This window comes from Squalius cephalus (assembly GCF_949319135.1).
Source record: "Squalius cephalus genome assembly, contig: scaffold_69, whole genome shotgun sequence".
Lineage (NCBI taxonomy): Eukaryota > Metazoa > Chordata > Actinopteri > Cypriniformes > Leuciscidae > Squalius > Squalius cephalus.
Genome location: NW_027645795.1, coordinates 21703 through 46229, shown reverse-complemented (window position 1 = coordinate 46229; position 24527 = coordinate 21703). Strand labels below are relative to the sequence as shown.

Genomic DNA, 24527 nt, shown 5'->3' with positions numbered 1-24527 from the left:
ACTTTCCCATTCACTGTCGTCTCGGTACGCGCATGAAAGCGCGGGGGCGGCGAGCGAACTGCAGAGTATAGCCCTTTTTTACTGTGCTTAGCACCCATTCTGACGCGCCTGGAATAGCTTCCCACGCTTTCGCGTGTGCAGCCAGGGGCAGAATAGCCTCCGAGCTCTGATTGCCACGCGTTGCGGGTTCAAGAGCTCGAAACGGAGGCGCGGGCGCAGTGTGCGCGCTCTTGGTGCTTATATGCGGCGGCTCGCATTCAGCGATGGCTGGCCGTTTTACACACAGTGTCCTGGTGGCTTTCGACGGGGAACATATGGTGTGAAGCGCGACGCGTGAGGGCGGCGTCGGGGGCGAGATGTTTGTTAGTATGTGTGAGCGCTCGAGGGCGGGCACAGGACTTACATTTAAAACCTGACCGGTCGTGAGAGGCCGTGTAACAGAGCAGGCAGTGGGTAGGTGTGGGCACGGGGAGGTGGACACGTGACCTACTTTCAGCACTCGAGCGGCTTTTGCCTGCTTTATGAGAGTGGGCTCTGTGAGAGACACGGGATTTATGGTGCTTGTGTACAGGGGTGAACACGGGAGCGTGGGCACACTTACTGCACTTGAAACACACACGGCGTGAGCCGTGCAACCAGACATGATGCTCTTTTTGAGATCTCTCTGGATCGCCGTAAGAACGGGGGTTGTGTGCAGGTGAGAAGGTCGATTTACCGGCTCGTTGGCTGCAAAGTAAATGTCTGCAGTAGCCGTGGCAACGGGGACTGACAGAGCGTGAAGCTTTGACGGTGGTCCAGCCGCAGCGGGACTCAGCCGTCGCTTCTTTTCTCGGGCTAGGAGGACTTAGCGGGCTCAGGTTTCACCGTAATCCTCTGCCGGGGTCCCCGCGGCGGAGGCGGTCTGTTTCGGCTGGTCGAGCGTGATCAAGGGCGGCCGCCCTGTCGTCGCTGCGAGGACGGAGGTCGAGCTGGACGCTGGGCGGAGCGTTGTGCAGGCTGGTCGCGGGGACGGCGTGCAGCGGAGCTTGAGCGTCGAGGCAGAAAGAGGTTCATAGCCTGTGTAGTTTTCTGCACCTCCGAGAAGCAGTCCACGATCCCGCGCAAAAGCTCCGCGTCCTCGCCTGTTCGAGTGCGGCCGGAATCCTGGACTGTAGAGGAGGCAGTAGACCACTCCTCGCTGTCAGAGGCCAAGATAGAGCAGCTGTCAGAGTGCTCGTCAACCTCAGCGGCCTCATCCCCTGAAGCAGCGGCGGTGCGGGCGGGAGCCGGCGGTTGAGCGGCCGGAAGGGGAGGCGGAGAGGGCGAAAGAGAAGCTCGAGGGAGGGGCTCTGGCGAGCTTCTAGGTGCCTCATCAGTCTCCGGTGGTCTCTGTGAGCGGCGCTTCTTCTTGCGCGGCGCAGCAGAGACAAGCGGAGAGACAACCTGGTCGAAAACTTCAAGTCGAGCCCGCAGGGTCGACATTGAAAGTTCCTCGCACTCTGTGCAGCCGCCCGTAGAGAGTGCGGTGGCGGCGTGCTCGCGGCCCAGGCAGAGAGCGCAGATGAGGTGGCGGTCTCCGTTGCTGAGCGGGGCGCGGCACGAGCCGCAGGAAAAACGAGGCATTTTTAGAAAAACGCCTCGTGCTCTTTTAGAACAGAGAGAGAAAGTGTGTGTCGCAGTAGGCGAACACACACAGCAGTAAAAGGATATGTCGCCGGATAGCGTAGCAGGCACGGATGGCTGAAGGCGGCGAAGGCGGCCAGCTTCTTCAGGCGCTGTCCTAGGCTTGCTGGTCGCTGGTTTCAACGGCGGCGGCTCTCAAGATCCAGCGATGCGAAGAGCTTCGCTGAAGACAAGAAAATCAGAATTTTAGCCTACGATCCCTGCTTATATACACACTGGCCACACCCACCTTGACGGTTAGAAGGGTGTGGAGGGCGCGACGTCACACAGGGCTCACTGGTAGGCTTAAGCAGTTGCCGCCGTCACACAGGGCTCACTGGTAGGCTTAAGCAGTTGCCGCCGTCACACAGGGCTCACTGGTAGGCTTAAGCAGTTGCCGCCGGGCAACCAATGAGCACGCTTATACAGCTTGCCATGGTCTGCCTGCTGCCGCACTGCGTTGACAATGAATACAAAATTAAAGGATAATTTTTTGGCTTCAGATCTCGAAGAAAGATAACTTTCCCGCAGCGTAAGCTATACTTACGCAATACGAGAGAACCTCTCGTAAGAGAACTCAGAAGTATCATTTGTCCAAATTAGATTTTTTTCGTTTCCTCCAATTGAGACATTATATTACTAATAACACAACACTTGTTAGAAATTGTGAAATTTCTTCTATTGAAAGGTTATTATTTTTATCTTCAGGGAAAATGCCTCTGGGTAGGATTTATCGTTCAGTGTGCTCAATCTCTTCTGCTGATACACAGAGTATTAAAGCTAAATGGGAAGAAGAGTTAGCTACTGACATTGACGATGAAACATGGGGAGCCATTTGGTCTAATGCTAAAAAAATATCTGTTTGTACACGTATGAGAGAAATACAATTAAAAATCATTCATAGACTCCATATTTCCCCTAACCGCAGGCATTTTTAGATATATTTCTGGAGATGAGAAGGAAAAACCCGCCCTGTACAGCTACGATCAGCTGAAGGCCGAGCTATCGATGATGTTACGGAAAGACCGAAGCTGATTGGTTTTTGTCACATGACCTGCGGTGCGCTTGAGGCATTCTGAAAAGTTGAGATGTTTTCATCTCGCCGCGGCATCGGCGCGCCTGGAAAAACTAGTGCACCACGCTGCTTCCATTATGAGTGCGCTCGCCGCGCGCCTACATTTGAAATAACGAACTTGAGCGCGAAAAAGACGCGATATGTGAACGGCCCCTAGAAGCAGACGTCTGAAATGAAAGGCAAGAACGGCTATTTATTTGGCTTTAGACTGTTACATGAAAATTTTAAATCATAATTATAATGTTTTGAGAGTTTACTTATGTAATTGTTGCATTAGGCTATGAATTAATACATGTTTATTGATAAGATCTAGCTATTTCATGTCTTTTCATTTACAGTAAGTTAGCATGAACCACGAGTAGTCGAGTAACTCGAGTATTGTTTTGATAAGAAATCGACTAGCAGAAATCAGTAGTAGTGCAACCCCTAGTGAGCTATCACCTGCAGTATTTGACAAAAATGATAGTTTCTGGTGATCCGATGCATCTTGAGCGCTTAGCATGCTGGTATCCCGACTCCCGAAGACGTTCGTGTCAGAGGTAGTGCACGCAGCTCCACACAGGTAGACACGCCATGCCCGGTCCCAATCTCCATCCAGCCAGCCGTCATGTCCACGTCACGCACTGGTGTCTCCACGGCACTCGTCGGAGAGACAAAATCACTCAGGTAAGATTGTTGCCCATTACTGTAGTGTAAATTACATAAAGAGCGTACCTGACTGCTACCAGTGATGCTCGCGCTGTGTGCGGACGTGGTGTGGGGTCTGTCTTGTTCTTGATTGTTGAGCGGACCAGGGCAATGGTGGATGTCTCTGGACAGCAAGAGGGTCATGGTTATTAGAAACGCGTTGCTTTGTTGTGTTCTTTTGCTTGGTTTGTCAGTAGATCAGTCACAGAGGGTAGCTTTGTATTACCGTTAAAATAGTAGTCATCCAGAATTTGACTGGTTGGTATAGCTAAATATACCCATGAGCAGCACATAGGTGAAGAGCGCTGCAGCTACACCTGTCACACCTGGTGCCGCCATCTTGCCTAATGCCTCAATACTTGATTGACTACTGTATGTGGCTCTTCACCATTTCTATCAATTGTAAAATCTGTGGTGCAATTCCAATCTCCTCCCACAACAATACACACATTACTATCAATTGTCTTAACCTTCTCATTTTCATTAAAATTTCCATCCTCTCAGACTTTCTGCTGACTTTCTATTTGGGGCATAAACATTCATGAACACAAATACCATTCCTCCAACCTCAATCTTAGTTAACAAAAGTCTACCTTATATAGCCTCATCTACAGCTAAAAAACTAACATTTGTATTTTTCAATATATTTATATTTTGCGCTGTTATTTGTCCCATGACTTAAAGTGAGCTTCCCTTCCCACCACATGCTCCATTCATTTTCATTTTCATTATCAGTATTAGTATGGGTTTCTTGTAAAAAAAGCTACATCAACTGTTGAATTGAAAAACTCTGAAACCATTGCCAATTTAGTCCTATCTTTACCTCCATTTATATTCAAGAAGCCCACCCTTAAAAGCCATATAAGAAAAAGGAAATAAAAGAGACAGGACAGGTACAAATATGACACACAAAGTTTAGAAATCACCATGTGCAATTTCTTCATTACACTTTTTCCAAAGCATGCATTTTATCCTTCCTTAACCTTGTCATAATTTTCTTCAGACGCAATCTCTCTTTTTTTTTCTTCTTTTTTTTACTTTTTTTTTTATCATTAACCCCTTTCACACAGCGTGCCTTCTGTGTGAACGCAAACACGACCCGGGATTGATGCCGGGATCGATGCCGGGTTGGGGACCTAGTAACATTGCCGTGTTCAGTCCCGGAACGCGCGCTGTGTGAACAAAAGCCGTAATAATGCCGTGTCGTAGTGATGACGCTGAAGCCGGGATTGTTCGCCAGCTGTGAAACGGTACGTAATGCGCAAGTTTATGATCGAATCAGAGAACAAAATGGACAAGCGTGGTTTCTCGAGAGAGAGAAATCGCAGATCATAAGCAAACTTAAGACGCTGCTGAGACATTACAAGTCACATCGATGTCACGTGTCTTTACGTGTTGTGTGTGAACGCACCGGAAAATCACTCGCAGTGTGAATGAACCAAAATCAAACGAACCCGGGTCAAATCCCGGCTCACTTTATCCGTGTATTTTCCGGAATCTCTGTGTGAAAGGGGCTATTGTAACTGACCATTTTCCTGCAGCAACAACACTGACCCAATTAATTTATCCGTGTCTGGAAAAAAATCCTTAACTTCCACTACTTTTCCAAATGTTGCATCCAAAAAGTTATTAATTTCCTGCAATGTGTACATATCATCCAAAACCTGTGAACCTATCTCAGAAATATCAGAGATTGAATCATCATCTCTTATCTGTTTATCCTCAGACATTTCAGCACATCCAGATGTCCCTGCCACTTCATCATCCACACTTTAACTTCAGCCTTTTTATTTTGTTCAGACAAACCAGATTTTTCACCTTTCTCACTAACCTCATTGTCATCATCATCATCAGTTTGTTTAGCACTTTGAGCTTGACCGTCACTTGTCTCTCCAGCATGAGACTGTTTTGCTACATCAACAGGGCCTGCAGACTCCTCACTGTTCTGAGCTTAATGTGGACACGCCATTCTTTTATGTCCCACATCTCCACTCTCAAAACACTTCATACTTCCAGAGTTTGCATACACCATGTACGCCTTTCCTTCGTGCCATACTCTGAAAGAAATATCCAATTTTGGCTCATTCAAAAACATGAACGCCTGCCTCCTAAACGACATAACATGTTTTAATACTGCATTTGTACAGCCAAGTGGAACCATTTTAATTGCGCTAACAAACTGTCCATAACGAACTAATCCCCGCTCAATCTCATCATTATGAATGAATGGGGACACGTTCAAGATAGTTATAAGTGTCGTCGGAGTAACCAGCGGTGAAACATTAATAAAATCATCACTTTTGTTACAACACCACAATTCCGTTGATAATGAGCGCCAGGCCTTTTGGAGAGCAGAGCTGACTCATCTATAGCCTATGAGCACAGACTACACAGAACATTGAGTTCATGAAGGGTCACTAATGTCTTACTCAAACCCATTCACCTCCCTGTAACAATTCTCTTATTCTGTAATTCATGTAAAAATAACTGGAATGGTGTACAGGTACACACACGCAGGTGCAATAACGCACGCACTCACAGACAAGAAATTAAAATTCATTCTTCATTCATATATTTTATCTTCAAAGAATTTGAAGGCAGGGAATACTAATCTCTTACTTACTTTTCCTTCTGTAGCTCCTCTATCCTCATATCCGATACACGCTCCAGATCAACATCATGGCCCGGAATCAGCTGATATCCAAGGATGGGGCAATTACAATGGTATGCATATGTCATGGTTGCAGAGGCACTAACACCATGTCCTAACCAGACGCGATGCGATAAGATTCCAGGACAAATAATTTGTCTGACCACACTAGACGTGACGCGACTGGGAGATGCGTCAATCTGTCAAAACCAACAGCCAATCAGAACAGCGTGTGAGCGGAGTCTAGCAGCAAGTGCACAGCACCAGAGAGTAATCTTGAAGGCAATCGCAAGAAAATGGATAAGTAACTACATAATCAAATTCACAAATATTACACCATTTAAACTTTATTAAAAATACATAGGCTACTGAGTTACTAAAACAATCTTTATCAAAGAATACACTTGTTTGTTCACCATTTGAACGTTCTTGTTTCCATTTGTTTAATTTCAAGACCTGAGGTGAGCTACAAAGCTGGAGCACTAAATGATATTCAAAGTCACATTGCATGTTTTTAACATAAATAATAAAGAACATAAATAATACCTGAGATTATCATTGCCACACTTTTTGTTTGTTGTTCCAGCGCGGCGTCGCAGAAAAATATAAACCGATTATAAAATAGAATCGTTGCATGTCACAGTCACGGCTGGTTAGGACAAAAACTCATGGAAAGAGAATATTAAAATGTTTTTATTTTAACATGGAAAAGATACCTTTTATCGCGTGTTAGGGTTAACCCTAACCCTGACACCCTAACCCTAACCCTAACCCAGGCTCTGTCACCAGCCAATCACAGATAGCACCATCCCCGGAGTATCACACACACCTGATACCTCTCAAGTTCATCACCACGCACATACTTAAGCACACACCTCAAGCCTCATAGTTGTCTGGTCTCGTACTTGAGTAAAGACTGATTACCCGAGGCAGGGACGAAGCGGAGAGAGAATCCACATTATAACAATACAAACAGGTAATACAGCGCAAACAAAGAAACTCAGGACAGGAACATGGTACAGCAAACAACGACTGACAAACCACAAGAGAAACACAAGGGCAATTTATACACAGGCTAACAAGGTAACAAGGGGGTGTGTGGTTGATTGTCATGGGAACATACGAGGGTAACCAAGGGAACTAACAAGACAACACGGGAGACTAATCAGCATGAAAAACTACAAAACATGGCACAAGACAGGAAATAACACAAAAGTCCTCACACAAGACATGAACACAGGCTGAGATCGTGACAACCGTATATTCTCTGCATATTGTATGTTAAAGCATTCCGAGTCTCACTACTCCTCGCCCCGTGTGTGCTTCCCTGTGTTCTACCTACCTGTCTCCTCTTTGCGGGTCCTCGCGAGGTGTGTGCTCCTCATCCCACTCTGAAGTCACCACCCCCTCATCTACTCTGCATCGTCCATGTTACAGTAAAGTTTCAAGCCATTCTCTTCAGTGATTATCTCCATTGACATCTCCCATCTATTTCCATTGATTTCGCTATACTGCAATAAACCCTTTCTTGATTATATTCCATCTATCTGAGTCAATCCGTTACAGAAGACCAGACCCACTTTAACGCAGCATGAGCTCTACATATCCTTTTCAGGAGATCGTGGACGGACTCAAGCGCGCGCTCAACGCTTCCACAGCCACAACATCCGCCATTCTGCCAGTCTCGTGGCCAACCTGGCGCCCTACTCTGGCTCGGCAGAGAATTGCAACGGATTCCTTTTACAATGATCACTGGCTCTAGAGATGCAACCGCAGCGTTTTACCACCGATCGAGCCAAGATTGCCTTTATTATATTCCTGCTGTCACGAGCTTTACAGTTGGCCGAAACTCTCTGGACTCAAGCAGGACCCATAACTCAATCCCTGGATAGTTTCACAAGGCACTTCCGCAAGGTCTTTGGTCGACCTCAAGGAGATTCAACCATTGGTGAGCAACTATATCATCTTAAACAGGGGAAGGTAGATGCTGTTCGAAACTGGTCCACAACCATCAAAGAACTCCAGCGCTTCCTCGGTTTCTCCAATTTCTATCGATGCTTCATCAAGAACTTCAGCTCCATCGTCTTTCCATTAACAAACCTCCTGAAAGGCAAGCCCAAATCTCTGTCCTGGTCTCCCTCGGCCACACATCAGTTACAGTACCTGCAAACATATCTTGTGAGATTGTAAAAAAAAAAAAAAAACATACAAAATGGATCTTTAATGTTTTCTGTGATGACTGACTTCTTTAACAATCTACTCTTTTTCTACATTTGTTATTTTTTATTTAAATTTTGGGGAAATTATTATGGGATTTGTGGTGACAGAACTTAGTTTTTACAGAAAACCTAACTAACCTAACTTTATGTCATGTCTTCTCTCCGTTAATGATACTACTCTTAGTATGCAGGAGTAGGTGGAGAGTCATTGGAAACGTTGCTGAAGCGCGCTACTGCCTCCCTGACCTACAGCGCCCTCTGTCTTCCTGATAACATCTCTGAGAGAGGCCTGGAGACTGTGCCCCACTACTACTACAGAGATGACGGGATGAAACTGTGGAATATCATCAACAAGTATGACTAGCAGTGGAGTTTAGTCTAGTATTTTATTTAAAGGCATTATGATTTTATCTCTCCCTCTCTCACTCTGTCTCTCTGTGTGTGTTACATAATACATCCAGTTTTTAGGGCTGAACTAATGCATCCTGGTGCACTTTCTGATTGAAATTTCAACAAATATAGTGTCAATTATACAGGTTCATGGGTTTATTCAGTAAGCACAGGCTGTACATGTACTGTGTTGTAAATCGCTTGGAATAAATTCCTGCTTAAAGTCCCTGTAAAGTAAAAAATTAAGTATGTGTTCTGAGTTTGTCACACCACAGAAAAATGTGTTACTAGCCACCCAGCCAAATTTGAATGATAAAAAAGCAGCCAAGTAAATAAAATAATCTATCGAAATCTTGAAAAAATGAGCAGTGGTCTCTGCTCTTAAACACTGGCGGCGTGTCCACTGGCTGCGCTGAAACCACGCCCACTCACTAGGGGTTGCACGACTATTGATTTCTGCTAGTCGATTTCTTATCAAAACAATACTCGAGTTACTCGACTACTCGTGGTTAATGCTAACTTACTGTAAATGAAGACATGAAATAGCTAGATCTTATCAATAAACATTTATTAATTCGTAGCCTAATGCAACAATTACATAAGTAAACTCTCAAAACATTATAATTATGACATTTCATTTTTAAATTTTTATCTAACAGTCTAAAGCCAAATAAATAGCCGTTCTTGCCTTTAATTTCAGACGTCTGCTTCTAGGGGCCATTCACATATCGCGTCTTTTTCGCGCTTAAATTCGTTATTTCAAATGTAGGCGCGCGGCGAGCGCACTCATAATGGAAGCAACGTGGTGCGCTAGTTTTTCCAGGCGCGCCGATGCCGCGGCGAGATGAAAACATCTCAACTTTTCAGAATGCCTCAAGCGCACCGCAGGGCCAGGAGCTCAGCGTCTCCAGTGCGTCATCGACAGTAGGGGCGGAGCCAGGAGCTCAGCGTCTCCAGTGCGTCATCGACAGTAGGGGCGTGGCCAGGAGCTCAGCGGCTCCAGTGCGTCATCGACAGTAGGGGCGGGGACAGGAGCTCAGCGTCTCCAGTGCGTCATCGACAGTAGGGGCGGGGCCAGGAGCTCAGCGTCTCAGGTGCGTCATCGACAGTAGGGGAGGGGCCAGGAGCTCAGCGGCTCCAGTGCGTCATCGACAGTAGGGGCGTGGCCAGGAGCTCAGCGTCTCCAGTGCGTCATCGACAGTAGGGGCGGAGCCAGGAGCTCAGCGGCTCCAGTGCGTCATCGACAGTAGGGGCGTGGCCAGGAGCTCAGCGGCTCCAGTGCGTCATCGACAGTAGGGGCGGGGACAGGAGCTCAGCGTCTCCAGTGCGTCATCGACAGTAGGGGCGGGGCCAGGAGCTCAGCGGCTCCAGTGCGTCATCGACAGTAGGGGAGGGGCCAGGAGCTCAGCGGCTCCAGTGCGTCATCGACAGTAGGGGCGTGGCCAGGAGCTCAGCGTCTCCAGTGCGTCATCGACAGTAGGGGCGGAGCCAGGAGCTCAGCGGCTCCAGTGCGTCATCGACAGTAGGGGCGTGGCCAGGAGCTCAGCGGCTCCAGTGCGTCATCGACAGTAGGGGCGGGGACAGGAGCTCAGCGTCTCCAGTGCGTCATCGACAGTAGGGGCGTGGCCAGGAGCTCAGCGGCTCCAGTGCGTCATCGACAGTAGGGGAGGGGCCAGGAGCTCAGCGGCTCCAGTGCGTCATCGACAGTAGGGGCGTGGCCAGGAGCTCAGCGGCTCCAGTGTGTCATCGACAGTAGGGGCGGGGACAGGAGCTCAGCGTCTCCAGTGCGTCATCGACAGTAGGGGCGGGGCCAGGAGCTCAGCGGCTCCAGTGCGTCATCGACAGTAGGGGCGGGGCCAGGAGCTCAGCGGCTCCAGTGCGTCATCGACAGTAGGGGAGGGGCCAGGAGCTCAGCGTCTCCAGTGCGTCATCGACAGTAGGGGCGGGGCCAGGAGCTCAGCGTCTCAGGTGCGTCATGGACAGTAGGGGCGTGGCCAGGAGCTCAGCGGCTCCAGTGCGTCATCGACAGTAGGGGAGGGGCCAGGAGCTCAGCTGCTCCAGTGTGTCATCGACAGTAGGGGCGGGGCCAGGAGCTCAGCTGCTCCAGTGCGTCATCGACAGTTGGGGCGGGGCCAGGAGCTCAGCGTCTCAGGTGCGTCATCGACAGTAGGGGCGTGGCCAGGAGCTCAGCGTCTCCAGTGCGTCATCGACAGTAGGGGCGTGGCCAGGAGCTCAGCGTCTCCAGTGCGTCATCGACAGTAGGGGCGGGGCCAGGAGCTCAGCGTCTCAGGTGCGTCATCGACAGTAGGGGCGTGGCCAGGAGCTCAGCGTCTCCAGTGCGTCATCGACAGTAGGGGCGGAGCCAGGAGGTCAGCGTCTCCAGTGCGTCATCGACAGTAGGGGAGGGGCCAGGAGCTCAGCGTCTCCAGTGCGTCATCGACAGTAGGGGCGGGGCCAGGAGCTCAGCGTCTCCAGTGCGTCATCGACAGTAGGGGCGTGGCCAGGAGCTCAGCGTCTCCAGTGCGTCATCGACAGTAGGGGCGGGGCCAGGAGCTCAGCGTCTCCAGTGCGTCATCGACAGTAGGGGCGGGGCCAGGAGCTCAGCGTCTCCAGTGCGTCATCGACAGTAGGGGCGGGGCCAGGAGCTCAGCTGCTCCAGTGCGTCATCGACAGTAGGGGAGGGGCCAGGAGCTCAGCGTCTCCAGTGCGTCATCGACAGTAGGGGCGGGGCCAGGAGCTCAGTGTCTCCAGTGCGTCATCGACAGTAGGGGCGTGGCCAGGAGCTCAGCGTCTCCAGTGCGTCATCGACAGTAGGGGCGGGGCCAGGAGCTCAGCTGCTCCAGTGCGTCATCGACAGTAGGGGCGTGGCCAGGAGCTCAGCGTCTCAGGTGCGTCATCGACAGTAGGGGCGTGGCCAGGAGCTCAGCGTCTCCAGTGCGTCATCGACAGTAGGGGCGTGGCCAGGAGCTCAGCGTCTCCAGTGCGTCATCGACAGTAGGGGCGTGGCCAGGAGCTCAGCGTCTCCAGTGCGTCATCGACAGTAGGGGCGTGGCCAGGAGCTCAGCGTCTCAGGTGCGTCATCGACAGTAGGGGCGTGGCCAGGAGCTCAGCGTCTCCAGTGCGTCATCGACAGTAGGGGCGTGGCCAGGAGCTCAGCGTCTCCAGTGCGTCATCGACAGTAGGGGCGGGGCCAGGAGCTCAGCGTCTCAGGTGCGTCATCGACAGTAGGGGCGTGGCCAGGAGCTCAGCGTCTCCAGTGCGTCATCGACAGTAGGGGCGGAGCCAGGAGGTCAGCGTCTCCAGTGCGTCATCGACAGTAGGGGCGGGGCCAGGAGCTCAGCGTCTCAGGTGCGTCATCGACAGTAGGGGCGTGGCCAGGAGCTCAGCTGCTCCAGTGTGTCATCGACAGTAGGGGCGGAGCCAGGAGGTCAGCGTCTCCAGTGCGTCATCGACAGTAGGGGCGGAGCCAGGAGGTCAGCGTCTCCAGTGCGTCATCGACAGTAGGGGAGGGGCCAGGAGCTCAGCGTCTCCAGTGCGTCATCGACAGTAGGGGCGGGGCCAGGAGCTCAGCGTCTCCAGTGCGTCATCGACAGTAGGGGCGTGGCCAGGAGCTCAGCGTCTCCAGTGCGTCATCGACAGTAGGGGTGGGGCCAGGAGCTCAGCGTCTCCAGTGCGTCATCGACAGTAGGGGCGGGGCCAGGAGCTCAGCGTCTCCAGTGCGTCATCGACAGTAGGGGCGTGGCCAGGAGCTCAGCGTCTCCAGTGCGTCATCGACAGTAGGGGAGGGGCCAGGAGCTCAGCGTCTCCAGTGCGTCATCGACAGTAGGGGCGGGGCCAGGAGCTCAGTGTCTCCAGTGCGTCATCGACAGTAGGGGCGTGGCCAGGAGCTCAGCGTCTCCAGTGCGTCATCGACAGTAGGGGCGGGGCCAGGAGCTCAGCTGCTCCAGTGCGTCATCGACAGTAGGGGCGTGGCCAGGAGCTCAGCGTCTCCAGTGCGTCATCGACAGTAGGGGCGTGGCCAGGAGCTCAGCGTCTCCAGTGCGTCATTGACAGTAGGGGGGGGCCAGGAGCTCAGCGTCTCCAGTGCGTCATCGACAGTAGGGGCGGGGCCAGGAGCTCAGCTGCTCCAGTGCGTCATCGACATTAGGGGCGAGGCCAGGAGCTCAGCGGCTCCAGTGCGTCATCGACAGTAGGGGCGGGGCCAGGAGCTCAGCGGCTCCAGTGCGTCATCGACAGTAGGGGCGTGGCCAGGAGCTCAGCTTCATCATCGACAGTAGGGGCGGGGCCAGGAGCTCAGCTTCATCATCGACAGTAGGGGCGGGGCCAGGAGCTCAGCGTCTCCAGTGCGTCATCGACAGTAGGGGCGGGGCCAGGAGCTCGGCGGGGCCAGGAGCTCAGCGTCCATTGTAAGATGGAAAACATCTGACTGTGGTTGCTTACAGGTTTGTTGCAGCTTTCTTGCCACACTACTATCAAAGTGATGCACACGTGCAGAAGGACACAGAGCTGCAGCGTTGGATCAGTGAGATATTCACCAATGGCTTCCTGGAAAGAGATTCCTCAGGTTTGTTATCAGTCCGTTATCAAGGCTGTTGCAGTTGAAGATGCTGCAAGTGTGATTCCTGGTGGAATAAATAAAGTGTCACAACCAATGAATTGTTGCCATATTAGGACATTTAATCCAACAAAGGTTTCCTTTCTTTTTATTTTGTGTTCAGCTCAGTATTTGCACAGCATAAGATAGACATATTTGCTTTGAGGCACAACCTCTTTTGTAATTCACCCCCAGTGTAATTCACTGTTTTATGGAAAATAATTTAACCAGGTCAATAGTCAAAAGTAGTTTGGTTTATGGCTCCACTCTCCATTTCAGTTTGTGTGTGTGTGTGTGTGTGTGTGTGTGTGTGTGTGAGAGAGTGTTTATGTATAAACATCCTAAACTGAGTTCCCCACAGAAACAGCCTTTCATTCTTCTTCCCAGGAATACCATCATCTTTTCAGACATTGAAAGAGCTTATCAAGTTTGTTACCATGGTGATCTTCACTACATCAGCCCAACATGCCGCTGTAAACAATGGACAGGTCAGTTAGTACAAGTCAATTCACTTCCAATCACACAGAGCCATTAAAGCTGCAGTCCGTGATCCTAATCTCATACACTTTTTCTCAAATCCAGCGAATTTCTCCACACATTCCTCTAGCTGTACATTCAGTCACGGCTGGACTGGCCATTGGGCATACCGGGCAAATGCCCGGTGGGCCGACGTGCTTTTTGGGCCGATACATCTCATAAATACTTTTTTTTTTTAATTATTATTATTATTTTTAACGGCCCATAAAATGTGTACATCAGCGGGCCATTCGTTTTGTTTTGTTTTGCTTGCGTTTTGGGTTTGTGCCGGTGTAATGCATTGGTCAAAAAAAGTCAGTGTTAGTTTTTTTCTGACAGACCAGCCCATGAAACACGTAGATCAGCGGCCCATTGGTTCTTTCCTTGATTGACACTGGGCTGGCCCAATCACAACTTTAAACGAGTGAGCGAGCGTGCAGCAGTGTCAGTGTGTAATATCTGCCAGAATAGTCTGCGAGATGGAGAAGAAACGCAAGGAATGTGCAGATAAATAGCGTGAAAAAATAGAACCAGGCCCTTAAAGCAGACGCTTTATGTGTCAAAATATATGTTTTCTGACCTTCGTCAGCTCCAGCGGCAGATGATGATAGTGAGGACGGAGGATCAGGAGAGAGATGAGAGAGTGTAGAGCCTGCGGTAAGCAGAACTACTTTCGAAACACTTAGGCTATGTCATGAGTGTAGATTATTTCCACATCTGCAAAGTTGACGATTACCGCAATTCACTAGAAATTTAATGACAGGCGTTTGTAAACCATGTTTTCCGCCAAAATAAAAGCTTGATGCAGTTTGTGTCAAAATAAAAGGCAAGGCAAGGCAAGTTTATTTATATAGCACATTTCATACACAATGGCAATTCAAAGTGCTTTACATAGAAGAAATTAAAATAATAAAAGAAATAAGAATAATTAAAACAGTTTAGAAAAATAAAATAAAATACAGTACAAACAGTCGGACGAACATTGGCACAGTGCTCATTCAGTAAATGCACAGCTAAACAGAAGTGTTTTGAGTCTGGATTTGAATGTGACTACTGTAGGAGCACATCTCTCCTCTGGAAGCTGGTTCCAGCTGCGGCTGGCATAATAGCTAAAAGCGGACTCGCCATGCTTAGAGTTAACCCTTGGTATTTCTAGCTGATATGATCCTAGTGATCTGAGTGATCTGTTGGGTTTATATTCAGTAAGCATATCTGCAATGTATTGAGGTCCTAGGCCATTGAATGATTTATATACCAGTAATAATACTTTAAAATCAATCCTAAATTTAACTGGGAGCCAGTGTAAAGACCTGAGGACTGGTGTGATGTGTTCATGTGTTCTGGTTCTGCTCAGCGTTCTGTATGAGCTGCAACTGTCTTATGGTCTTTTTGGGAAGGCCAGTGAGGAGTCCATTACAGTAATCCACCCTGCTGGTGATGAAAGCATGCACAAGTTTCTCTAAGTCTTGTCTGGAAACAAAGCATCTAATTCTTGCAATATTTTTCAGATGATAGTATGCTGATTTAGTTATTGCTTTGACATGACAACTGAAACTAAGGTCTGACTCTAGTGTCACACCAAGATTCCTGACTTGATGTTTAGTTGTTTGACCCCTAGAGTGAAGGTATGCGTTCACCTTGAGAACTTCATCTTTGTTTCCAAACGCAATGACTTCAGTTTTGTCTTTGTTTAACTGAAGAAAGTTTTGACACATCCAACTGTTGACTTCGTCAATGCATTGGCACAGGGAGTCAATGGGGCTGTAATCGTTAGGCGATAGGGCTAAGTAGAGCTGTGTGTCGTCTGCATAGCTGTGGTAAGCAATTTGGTTCTTTCTCATTATTTGGCTCATTGGGAGCATATACAGGTTGAACAGGAGTGGTGCAAGAATTGAGCCTTGAGGTACTCCGCATGTCATGGATGTCCACTCAGACTTATGATCTCCTATACTCACATAATAACCTCTCCCATCTAAGTATGACCTGAACCATTTTAGGACTATCCCAGAAAGCCCCACCCAGTTTTCCAGCCTGTCAAGAAGTATGTTATGATCAACAGTGTCAATACACTGTGTCAATAAAAGATCATGTGCTTATCTCTTTCAAGTATAGAAATTGTTACAAAACTAATTATGAAAGTGTCCTTTATTTTTTAGTGCATTTGTTTTACAAAATATGGCTATTACTGTCATTGGATTAATATTATAACTATTATATAGTAGGTGTAATGTAAATAGACACTGTAACTTAAAGAGGCTTGAATTTTTCTTTGTTTAATTTGCACACTGAATATGGGTTGGAGCTTTTAATTTTGAACTCTCAAAGTGCACCAGATTGATGAATTTAACATTAAAATGCACAAAATTTTCTCACGGGGGGGCATGCCCCCGAACCCGCCTAGAAGAACCAAGGTCCACCCACCACAGTTTTAACAAAAAATCCTGTAAGAAACACTTGTATTGCTATGCCAGAGCCGCTTATAGCTTGTTTTAGGATTCACCACTGTGGAGTATAGTTCGACTGTATTAATAAATGTCAAATTTGTACTTATTTCATCTGTAAACTCTCACTCGTTCCTATACTCACTCATTACATGGCATTAGTGGTTTTAATGAATAGGAGTTGGTATGAAGATAATTAAGGGCGTGCAAAGATGGGTGGTGTTTATGATCATATAGTGGGCCGGTCTGGGCCAAAATGCCCGGGCCGATTTTTTGTCCCAGTCCAGCCCTGCATTCAGTGTCACGTGTTCATGTGCTTTGATTCACGTATATAGTTATGTTCTAGTGTTTTGTGATCTGTGTGTTAAGCCAAGTGCACACTGTGTGATTTTGGCCACAATTTGGCCGTCTGATACAAATTTACCAAATCCTAAAAGATTCCTCTGATCCTTGGCTAAAATCTGAAGTCTATGATCGTTAGTTTGACATGTTCACAGACAGACGATTAATGACCGTTGCGATCACATTTTACCTTTGACGAAATTCTGGCAGTGTCAGAAGTATGACTTCTCCTACGACCGTCAAATTGTCTTTGTTTTTCAAGACAAGCCATGACCAAATTGAATGTTAGAGATTTCTTTGTAGCCACCATTTCAATCCCGCGTGTAATGCAGCTCACATCACCGAACGTGTCATTGATTGATCAACTGAGATCTTACAGCGAGGATCATGTTCATACAGTCTGACAAGCAACAATCATAAAGAACTATTATAAGGAGATCAGCAGAAAAACAGAACACAGCCGTTACAATGGCTTTCAAGTGCCAATTCCACTTAATCATTCTTAAGACTGTAGACTTGTCACCAGATTTTTTAAAGTGTTTAAAGGGACACTTCACCCATTTGCATTAAGCTTTGTATCGTTAGAAACCCAGTCATATTTTTGAACGGTCGTGCATTATTCCCTCATTTTCGGGAGACGGGAGAAATACGGATTTCAGTGTTGCAGTTCCTGCTTATAATGATTCTGTCATCTATACTGTCATTCTAAGCAGGAAGTCCCATATCTTCGTAGAGGGGTTGAGACTACAAACACTCGTTCCTCATTTTTCCAGGGGGTGGGACCCACTTACGCTACAGCCCTATTACAGATCAGTGGGTGGGACCCTCTTACGCTACAGCCCTATTACAGATCAGTGGGTGGAACCCTCTTACGCTACAGGTCTATCACAGATCAGTGAGTGGGACTTTACTTGTAGAAACTAAAAGCAATATCCACCATCTTGTTTGGAAGCTAAGCTAACAGGCGCTGTGGAGCCAGATGTGAAGTTATGACAATGGCAGAAGGTACTCAATATGATATGGAAGAAGAGGATTTCGAAAGTCTGATGCTCGAATCAGCTGTTCGTGGCTATCTTTACGAGCCGCAATATAGCGAAGAGCAGTTGAGAGATGGAGTCCGTCTGCTGCAAAGAATTTCAACGATGCCAATTTCTCCTGGATGAAATCTCTGAATCAGTCGAGGACACGGACGTTTGTGTTGTGAACTGGATTAGTGGGAGTGGCTTGCAGAGCTGTGCAATGTGGTGTGGTGTTGTTGTCTTCCATACTAATGCGCCCTAAAGTTACTTTCTGTCTTTCACCGGTCAAGAAGGCACCAAATTCGAAATTTACATTACATTTCGACTACATACATGACCCACTTTCAATAAAGATAATGTTCCCACAGGTGAAATGCTCTTTTAAGGGGGGCATGACTAAAAAAGTTTGAGAACCACTGCCCTAGAGTAAGTAGCCCATGATGACAAGAAAAAACTTGTCCATATCCATTTTCCATGGCCTGAGTAATGTTAATTATGTGCTCTTGTTATTCTTTATGAATATTTAGCTTGTATATCACATTTTTCACCAATTCTTTCCCCCCAGTTTGAATTTGGCGGATGGATGCCTAACTACCCCACTGCCCTCAGAAAGCCCCCTCCCAAGGAGAAAGGCCAGACCACTGAGGACACGATCCTGGAGACCCTACCTGATGTGAGCACCACGGTGAATGGGATGGCTGTCCTGAGACTCCTGAGCAAGGACTCTGCAGACCATGTGAGTTTTACACCATCAGGGCACATGTTAAAAGACTGCAATTCAATTTTGTTGTGAAAAAGTTAATAATCTGAATGGTGTTCTTGTGAATGCCATCATATTACTCTAGATGACAATGGCTTACTTACACTGCTTTCATTCCTCTAGTTTGCATTACCTGACTGTTACATTACAAAGCAGTTTAGCAAACAGTAAGCATAGTGTTGCAGTGGGCTCTAACAGAATATTAGTGCTGTCATACGCAGTGTGTTAAACATTGTTATAAACATGTTTCTTATCAACATGCTATTTACGATTACAATCTTGATACCCTGTCCGTAGTACCCTCTGGGATATTTCCCAGAAAATCTGTATGATGAAGAGGTCCCTGGCAAGCTCATTGAAGATTTTCAAAAGGATCTGAGGGAGTTGTCAGATCTCATCGAGGAGCGGAACAAGAAGTTGGAGCTTCCCTACAACTATCTGAACCCCAAAAATGTGGACAACAGTGTAGCCATTTGAAAGGATACATTAGTCCTTCTTAATGCATTTGTCTTTCTATTAATAGCTTTGTCAATCACAATAAAGACCAAAGCAAAAATTACTCAAAGTGTGTCATGGATGTTGGATTTCAGGGAAGAAAAGGTACTGCTTAATATGTGGGTTTAGTCCAGTCATTTTATGAAAAAAGGTTGAACAAATTGTTCTAAAAGTACTTCTTCCTGCCTCTATGTATTAATGCTCATGGGTAGCCAAATGGGTTCCACTTAGACCTTAATATTAAGTATTTTACTGTTATGTGTCACCAAGATTCAACAAGACATTTTCATCTGACTATACACAATGTTTAGATCTGTTGTGGTATTTATGCAAATAAGCACATACATAATTAGATTGTGCACCGTTTGTCCATGTTAACAAACTATTTAAAAAAAAACTTGTAATACATTTTTTGTTTGTCTTGATGTAAGTAATCAACTCAGAAATTTTCATGGTGATATCTAAAGGTTACAAATTTTACCCTATTCACGTAAGAAAAAGAATGAATAAATGTATAAATAGTCAAGTCAAGTCAAGTCAAGTTTATTTATATAGCGCTTTTCACAACATAGGTTGTATCAAAGCAGCTTCACAGTATTAAATTAAAACAATACATCAATGTTTGTTTCTAGTGGAATGTCCACGTTTGGTAATGCTGATCAATAGTATCGTTGATTGATTAATTAAATGAAATATCCCCAAATATCCCCAACTGAGCAAGCCAAAGGCAACAGTGGCAAGGAACCGAAAAACTCCATCAGGTGACCTAATGGAGAAAAAAAAAACCTTGGGAGAACCCAGGCTCAGTCGGGGGCCAGTTCTCCTCTGGCGTTTATGAACTAGAGGTCGGATTTAACTGTAAGATTAAAAGTATTATATGAATGCCTGGCCGAAAAGATGCGTCTTTAATCTAGTTTTAAACTGGGAGAGTGAGTCTGAGCAACGAACAGTATCAGGAAGGCTATTCCAGAGTTTTGGAGCTAAATGTGAAAATGCTGTCCCTCCTTTGGTGGATCTGGATAATCCTAGGTATGACCAAAAGCCTCGAATTTAGTGACCTTAAAGAGCGCGATGGATTATAGGGCGATAGAAGATCGGTTAAATAGACTGGAGCTAAGCCGTTTAGGGCTTTATAAGTCAGTAGCAATACCTTGTAATTAATACGGAACTTTATAGGTAACCAATGTAGTGATGATAAAATTGGTGTTATATGATCATATTTTCTTGATCTAGTTAGAACTCTAGCGGCGGCATTTTGGACTAACTGTATCTTGTTTATTGAGGTTGCAGGACAACCAGCTAATAAAGCATTACAGTAACCTAGTCTCGAGGTCATGAATGCATGAACTAACTTTTCTGCGTCAGAAACTGATAGCATGTTACGTAGCTTAGCAATGTTTCTAAGGTGGAAAAAGGCTGTTCTTGTAACATATGAAATATGATTTTCAAAAGACAGGTTGCAGTCTAATATAACACCCAGGTCTTTTACAGTAGCGGATAAAGTAACAGGACATCCTACTATGTTAAAGTTGTATTGTGAGAGGTTTTGTGGGTGGTTTTTTGAACCAATGATTAGTACCTCTGTCTTGTCTGGATTTAATAAAAGAAAATTGCACGTCATCCAATCTTTTATATCTTTAACACACTCTGTCAATTTGGATAATTTAGCGTTTTCATCTGGCCGTGTTGAAATATAGATTTGAGTGTCATCAGCATAACAATGGAAACTAATTCCATGTTTCCTTATAATATTTCCAAGTGGCAGCATATATATTGAGAATAATAGAGGGCCTAACACAGATCCCTGCGGCACTCCATAGTTTACTGGAGTTATGATCGATTTTTCTCCATTTAAATAAACAAAATGGTAGCGGTCAGATAAATACGATCTAAACCAGCTTAATGCTTGTCCTTGAACACCAGTATAATTTTGTAGTCGATCTAAGAGTATTGTGTGATCTATAGTATCGAACGCAGCACTAAGATCAAGTAAAACTAATATTGAGATACAGCCTTGGTCAGAAGCTAAAAGTAAATCATTTGTGATTTTAACGAGCGCAGTTTCAGTGCTATGATGCGGCCTGAATCCAGACTGAAACTTTTCATAGATGTCATTTTCATGCAAGAAAGAGCCCAGTTGGGCGGACACAACTTTTCTAGTATTTTAGACATAAAAGGTAAATTTGAAATGGGTCTATAATTTGCTAGATTATGTGGATCTAATTGTGGTTTCTTAATGAGAGGTTTTATAACTGCCAGTTTAAATGTTCTTGGAACATGACCTAAAGATAAAGATGAGTTAATAATATTGAGGAGAGGCTCTTCCACTACAGGTAACACTTCTTTCAGTAGTTTAGTTGGTATAGGATCTAATAAACATGTTGTTGTTTTAGATGAAGTGATAAGTTTATTTAACTCTTTTTGTTCTATAGTTGTAAAGCACTGTAATTGTTCTTGCGGGGTGATAATTGAGGCTGAATTATAAGGCGCGATTGAGGATTGAACGTTTACAATTGTGGTTCTGATGTTTTCTATTTTCTCAGTGAAGAACTTCATGAAATCATTACTACTAAACTGTAACGGAATATTTTGTTCAGGAGACATCTGTTTATTTGTTAGTCTAGCCACGGTGTTAAATAAGAACCTAGGATTGTTTTGGTTGTTTTGTATTAGTTTGCGGAGATGCTCAGCCCTGGCCGCTTTTAGGGCCTTTTTGTAACGTGACATACTGTCTTTCCATGCGATTCTAAAGACCTCTAAGTTAGTTTTTTTCCATTTATGCTCTAAATTACGGGTTTCTCTCTTTAGAACATGTGTAGTATTGTTGTACCATGGTGCTTTACTTTTCTCTCTGACCTTTTTTAATCTAATGGGTGCAACAATATCCAATGTTCCAGAGAGAATGGTGCTCATTGTCACATTCACCGTCTGTCATCGTCCTGTCTGCACTACAGTTCCCAGAATCCTCCTTGTTTCCACACCTGAACTCACTCCCTTCATTACCCGCCTGTTCGTCATCATCATTATCTGCATCACCTGTCTTGTGTTCATCTGTGTGTGTATTTAAGTTCCTGGTTTTCACTCTTCACTTGTCGGTCAATGTTTAATGTTAGGTTCCTGCTCTGAGCACACGCTCCCTGTTTTTGTGTATCTGTTATGTTTGAGAATTAAAACCTTGGAATTCATCATCTTCGTGTTCGTCTCCTACTTCATCCACCCGGAAGCCTGACAGATTGACCGACCAAGGTAATGGATGAACACCTCAAATTCATCCTCGTGGCTCAGGAGAACCACGACATCCTGAGCTTTGCCAAGGAGTTTTGGCAGCTCGCCCTCTTAAGCTCTTTGAAGGACGAAACCCTCAGCACCCTGTTCTGGATCGGGGCCTCTTTCCATCGTCCTCTCAACCTCCCAGACACCACCGGACTGAGTTGGAAGGAGACGGTAACCCGGTGTCTGGAGAGTGTTGCGACCCGGTCCAGAACACCACCCAACCCAGCACTTCCTTCGCCGCTGGTCCTGCCCAGCTCAGAGCCTTCTTCGCCGCTGGTCCTGCCCAGCTCAGAGCCTTCTTCGCCGCTGGTCCTGCCCAGCTCAGAGCCTTCTTCGCCGCTGGTCCTGCCCAGCTCAGAGCCTTCTTCGCCGCTGGTCCTGTCCAGCTCAGAGCCTTCTTCGCCGCTGGTCCTGTCCAGCTCAGAGCTCTCTTCGTCGCTGGATCTGCCCAGCACAAAGCCCTCATCGCTGGATCTGCCCAGCACAAAGCCCTCATCGCTGGATCTGCGTGGATAGCAAGGCTATAAATAGGCTATATTTGGGTCTTTTTCGAAACTTTCCCCTAATGGGATTCTTCGTGGCCTTTTTTTTCTTACTCAGGACATATTGAGGATACAAAATCAGTTAAGTTTGCTTCTGTTGCAATTTGTTCAAGGTTGACCCCCATTTTGGCTTACAATTACTGGACTAGTTCTGAGATATGTTTTTACAACTTTGGTGTCATCTAGTGACATAAATCAGTACATTCCTGCAATATTAACCCTCTGGGATCTAAGCTGTTTTTGGGGTCCTTGAGGTGTTTTTACATGCCCTGACATTTGTGCTTTTTTCAGTTGCTGCTTATTATTATTATTATTATTATTATTATTATTATTATACCTTTATTTAACCAGGAGAGAACCTCACTGAGATTAAAATCTCTTTTACAGGAGTGTCCTGGCCAAGATAGGCGGCCCAATTATTCAAACACACATATAACAATAAAACAATACAGCACACAATAAATTTGTATTTAAAATACCATATACATATAAACATATTAATGGCAAATGTGTAATTACACTCTATTTAGCACAAACAGGGCTACCATAATATGTGAGCAACATGTATGTACATGTTTGTATTTTTGAGAGAATAATGCTTATGCATAGTTACTGAATAAAAAACTAAAATGAAAGTTTCTGAAATAAGGCCACAAAACACATACTAAATATGTGTCCACAAGATGTTTGACTAATGGATGTTGTCACCTAGAGTTTTTGCTTCAAAATTATCTGAAAATCATCTTGCCTAATCATTCACATAAAACAATACAAATTTTAATTTTGTACGACACGTTTTGTTTGGAAAGGCAATATGTGTGTGGGCGTGAATGATCATTAACAATGAAGTGATTCACACCTGAGAAGACAATGACCCGCATAATGAGCTGCATCATGAGCCTTTAATTGAGGTCTGTCACTGAGAGTACCACAAGTAAAGAATTTGAGGACTTTTGTATGCATGCAAATTGTATAATAACCAAAGTAAACATTTATAGTAACTATGCAGTTAATTCTCATACTGTATTTTCAGATTTTTTTGGAATATATCCTCTCCCAAAATGTGTCACTAATAAAAAACAATAATAAATAATTTAATGAGAAGGCCTATATTGACCTATTAAGATGTTGCTTACATCTACCTTGCAAATATATTTTTTGCTATTTTATTAAAAAGTTTTCATATGTAAATCAACAAAAATTACAATTTTAACAATATTTCAATTGTAATCTTTCTCTGTAAAAAGTATGCATTTTATCATACGTATTTCAAAGTTAAGGATTCATTAATTTGAATATTGGAACAAATACTATAAAAACCTCTTAGTTGATGATTAAATATACCTGCTTTATTTTTGACAAAACATCCCATACTATATATTTAACATATGAGCAGAAATTGGCGAACAAAAGCTTATTTGATGTGACAGTATAGTCATTTTACAGTAAACACTTTATAATCTATCCGAAACTAATCAACGAAATCTTGTCTAAACATTCATATTTCGTCTGTAACATATTGATCTTATGATATATTAGCATATAAATGTTAATTTGCAGTTTAATACGTTGCTTATGTAACCCCCTCTACAGGGACGTGCACAGGAATTTTGAGGGGCAGTTGCTCTGACCTGAAAAAAGGGCTAAACCAGCACTTCTGAGGTATATTTCCCAGGATTTTTATTTCGATAGTATTATTCCTCACAGCGAAGCAAGACGACGGTAAGTGCATGAGTCTGATTAAACTTGATGTGTTTTATCGAGCTGATGTGAGCGTTGACACGTTTGCATGGATTGCCTCGATCATTTGCATTTGAATAGGGTGTGCTCTCCGTGGGCGTGTTCACATTAGCAGATAATAATGAGCTGAATAATGAGCTGAA

The 24527-nt window shown here is 45.5% G+C and overlaps 1 protein-coding gene across 1 annotated transcript in view; it reads left to right on the top strand.

The window, feature by feature from the left end:
• LOC307154240 (polyunsaturated fatty acid lipoxygenase ALOX15B-like) overlaps nt 1–18811 on the top strand; it is a gene marked incomplete at both ends in the record, with an annotated part of 48985 nt that extends 30174 nt beyond the window's left edge. The window contains 7 exons of the mRNA XM_079899015.1: nt 6041–6127; nt 8028–8231; nt 8457–8626; nt 13105–13226; nt 13644–13744; nt 18140–18310; nt 18632–18811. Coding sequence (XP_079755141.1) covers nt 6041–6127; nt 8028–8231; nt 8457–8626; nt 13105–13226; nt 13644–13744; nt 18140–18310; nt 18632–18811 — 1035 coding nt within the window. The remainder of the gene's footprint in view (nt 1–6040; nt 6128–8027; nt 8232–8456; nt 8627–13104; nt 13227–13643; nt 13745–18139; nt 18311–18631) is intronic.
• Nucleotides 18812–24527: the final 5716 nt, after the last annotated feature.